Raw genomic sequence first — 4,217 nt, 5'->3', positions numbered from 1 at the left:
CCGTCCATGTGTCCCAATGCGACTTGAGGGGCACGGAACTTGTGCCACTAGAGCACTGGATTACTTCTTTTCTTGATTCTAATGAGCTTATTTACCCCAGTTGTCACTTAACAGCAAACCTAGGGATTTGCTCTTACAGCCCACTGCATGTTCCAAAACCAGAAATTTAAGATATGTAATTGACATGTACACCCACCTAGTTGATAACTACATCATTTTCTCTCAAATTTTGATAATATCATGGTAAAATTTGGTACTATTGTATCACTAAAAGTAGTAAGAAAGGATGTATCCATCAACAAGAGAGTGGCTAGAAGTAGAGGATCTCAAAAAATAAAAAAAGAAAAGAAAAGAAAAACCAAAAGAGTATATGTATCAGATCATAGTTCAAACTGGCCTAAAAAAACCAGTCGAGTTGAGTCGACTCCAAAACTTTCCCGAGCTTTCAGTAATATTTAATATTTAAAAGTATAAATAATATTTGAGTTGTACCTGTGAGAACTCTATTTGATTGGCCCCGACATGATCATTGGGCTAGATCATATGACTGAATAACTTTGATAAGCATACCGATGGCCCCACTATGTACATGATTATTACATGTAGGTCTGGGACAATTATACTCATGGTGTGTTCTCTATCATAGCAATTTCGATAAACATAAAACTCTTAATCATGTGGGATTTTGAGAAAGGAACAAGTTGTGATAGGCTCAACTTCTTCCCACCATCATCTATATTTTTATTTTTTGTTGATGTCTTAAATTTGTAATTCAACATGCTTGTTAATGATAGTTTGATGTCCTTCTCATAATGGTCACTAGACACTTTTCTCATGATGGTCGCTAGACACTTTGGTGTCCTTCTCGATGCCATTAATGGTTATTCCATGCCATCGAAGTTAGTTTCAATGACATCAAAGGTTTGCTCGATGTCATCTGAAAAATTTGAAATTTTCATGATTTATCATTGGAATGTTTTGGTGTTAGTTTGATGCAATCGAAGTGGGGTTGATAACATTGAAGTCGTATCGAGGGTTCCATCGAACGTATGCACAGAGTTACGCTGAGTTGCGTATCTGCTGGATTTAATTTTTTTATTATAAATATGGGTATAATCGGGATTAGGATGTATTTCAGAGCTTTCTAATTCATTCACATGGTTTTCAAGGGCTTGTAAGGGGAGTTCGCGGTTTGTTTGAATCGGGTATTCTCTATCTCTTGTAATTTCTACTTTCATAGTGATGTATGTTACTTTGTGCCGTGGTTTTTTCCTAAAAGTATTTTTCCACATTAAATTCGGAGACTTTATGATTGTGATTGATTGTTGCTATTGGATTACTTGGCTTAATTCATCTCTATATGCTTCTGTGGTCCCCTAATATTTATGATCTTGATCCCCTCACCAACATCTACAAAACGACAATCTCTTAAAACGGTTTCCTTACTTATGTAAGGTGCAGAAGATCTAGGGACATACTAATGGTTTTCCAAGAAGGTACAATCATTTTAGCTTATAATTATAATCTACCTGATCTTCATCATTGATGCATAAATCGGTCACTTAAATTCCACAATTTTAGTCTAACAGTGACTTGAGTTTTTTGAGATTTTTTATGAGTGTTTTTTTTTTTTTTCTTCCAAGTCCTGGTCGAGTTTCTCTTGAGTTTTGACTCAATTGTGACTGGAATGAGTTTTTCTCGGGTCTTGCTAAAATGTGGTCCAGTTGAGTAGAGTTTTTTTGAGTATTTAAAACTTTGGGTCATATAATTGAAGTAAATATAAAATACAATAGTAGAGCTTTATACCATTGCATCACCAAAATTCGAGAGAAGGGGGTGTATCTATCAATGGGGGAGGGTACGATGGTGGCTCCCAAGAAAACAGTACAGTACATAGTTCAAGTAATATAAAAGAGAAAAGCACTTAGAGATGAGCCACACAAAATCAATTCAAAAATAAAAAAGAGAAGATAGAGAATACAAAGAACCAAGATATGGGTCACATGAGGAGGGTTGTGGCCCACATGACCTAAGTGAAAAGCCCCATTATTTTCTGATTTCTGTTATTTGGATTCATCCAAAAATCTCCATGTTTCTGACAATTCCTATAATCTTTTTCTCATTTGGCACCTTCCCCACTTTAAAGGATGCCTCCTCCCCTCTTTTTTTCTCAAACCAATCTCTCCATACCCCCTTCAGAAGAGAGAGAGAGAGAGAGAGAGAGAGAGAGAGAGAGAGAGAGAGAGAGAGAGAGAGAGAGAGAGAGAGAGCTAGCTTTTAATCACATAAGATGGCTAGAAATCCCCTCTTTCAATGTGATCAAGCAACAGATGATGAGTACATAGACATGGACATCAGCTCCACCACCACCTTCCTATGCTACTCCATCTCCCCTCCACATTCCAGCAGAGAATTTGAATTCCAAATGTCCTCCAACCCACTTGAAATAGACTCCACCACCTCCCCAGCTGATGAGCTCTTCTACAAAGGCAAGCTCCTCCCTCTCCACCTCCCTCCACGTTTACAAATGGTCCAGATGCTCCTACAAACCTCAAACACCTCCCATGAACAAATCACACCCTCTTTTGAAGAAATTCACACCACCCCAACTGCTTTTACAACCCCATTTGAATCATGCAACATATCGCCGGCCGATTCATGCAACGTGAGTAGAGAGCTCTCCCCAGAAGAGTATTTCTACGAATGCGCCGCCTCCGCGGATAATACCAGCTTCATGGACGGTCACGCCAAGAAGTCATGGTCCAAGAAACTCAAACTGATCAAGCAATCCTCATTGAGTCTGAAACTCAAGGCATCAAGGGCCTACTTCAGATCTCTTTTCAGTAAGTCCGGGTGCTCAGATGAATCGTGTGCTGATGCAGCGAGAAACAGCAATGAATATACAGTTTCCAAGGCCAAGGAGTGTTTGAATAAGTACGTGAAGGTGGTGAAAAGGAGCCCATTTGGGCAAATTCAAAGAGAGAGATATCAAGCGTCGGCGACTGCCATGACCAATGAGAAAGAGAAGATGAGCAGCGGCGAAGATGCTGGGACCCACAGAAGGTCATTCTCAGGTGTGATCAAACAGAACTCAGGGACTAAATCTACATCGTCGTCTTCATCGAGCTCCTCTTCTTCTTCTTCTTCTTCTTCTTCTTCTTCTTCTTCTTCTTGCTCAGTTTCAAGTGAGAATTCAAAAGGGTCTTATGGAATGCAGTTGCTGAAAAGGAGTAGTAGTGTGAATTCAGAAGTAGAAAGCTCAATCCAAGGGGCTATTGCTCATTGTAAGCAATCACAGCAGCTGTTTTGTACAAGGAAGAGTGTAAGTGATGTTGGGTTTGGTTCATTATCTGCTTCTAGGAGTTTTGAGAATCAGGAATGGCCAGGAATGTGCAGAGGATGAATATGGAAAAAGACGCATTTCAGTATTTTGATTGGAACATGTGATTTTTCTTCTTCTATTATTATTACAATTACTATAATTTTGGTATGTTTTTATTCAAATCAAACAAATGGATGGTTCTTGTATGGTTTTTTATTCAATTCAAATAAAACCCTCTTGCCTCTCTTTGGAAATAGCCCACATAATCTCTCTCTCTCTCTCTCTCTCTCTCTCTCTCTCTCTCAGAATTTTTTTGAATTTTTTTCTGATATATAGTTTATTTAATTTCTATTTTTAGGAGTCTCAACTGGACCTCTCTCTCCCCTCTTTTTTTTTTTTTTTGGAATTTTTTTTTTTTTCCGACATGTAGTTTATTTTCTATCTTGAGGAATAAGACTCTCAGTGGGTCTCTCTCTCTCTCTCTCTCTCTCTCTCTCTCTCTCTCTCCTACCCTTATTATTATTATTATTATTATTATCTTCTACAGGTCTTTTGTTTTAATCTTCAATGGGGCTTTTATTTTTATTTTTATTTTTATTTTTATTTTTATGATATTTAGTTCATTTTCTATTCTGAGGACTCTCACCAGCTCTAGCTCTCTCTCTCTCTCTCTTCTGCTTCTTCTTCATGAAAAAGAGGGAATTCTGTCCATGAGACCTTTTAAGCAAACGCTTTTAAGCTGTTGGCCCCAAGATTGAAAGAAAACAAAATTAATTGAAAGAACAAGAGCTGAAAAAGATATTCATATGGCCCACCTTTCCACAAGGATAAATGGTCCACCTTTCCACAAGGATAGATTTCTAGTACTCTATGCCACTATAATTTATAGTGCTAC

The 4,217-nt window shown here is 38.0% G+C and overlaps 1 protein-coding gene across 1 annotated transcript; it reads left to right on the top strand.

The window, feature by feature from the left end:
* Window positions 1–2,171: 2,171 nt before the first annotated feature.
* On the top strand, window positions 2,172–3,440 carry LOC131236235 (probable membrane-associated kinase regulator 4). Its single transcript, XM_058233368.1, has one exon. The coding sequence runs from the start codon at window positions 2,291–2,293 to the stop codon at window positions 3,401–3,403; it is 1,113 nt and encodes a 370-aa protein (XP_058089351.1). The 5' UTR covers window positions 2,172–2,290; the 3' UTR covers window positions 3,404–3,440.
* The last annotated feature ends 777 nt before the right edge of the window (window positions 3,441–4,217 follow it).

Source organism: Magnolia sinica, unplaced genomic scaffold (assembly GCF_029962835.1).
Source record: "Magnolia sinica isolate HGM2019 unplaced genomic scaffold, MsV1 ctg336, whole genome shotgun sequence".
NCBI classification, from domain to species: domain Eukaryota; kingdom Viridiplantae; phylum Streptophyta; class Magnoliopsida; order Magnoliales; family Magnoliaceae; genus Magnolia; species Magnolia sinica.
The sequence above is the reverse complement of the archived record's forward strand: the minus strand, read 5'-3'. Positions and strand labels throughout refer to the sequence as shown.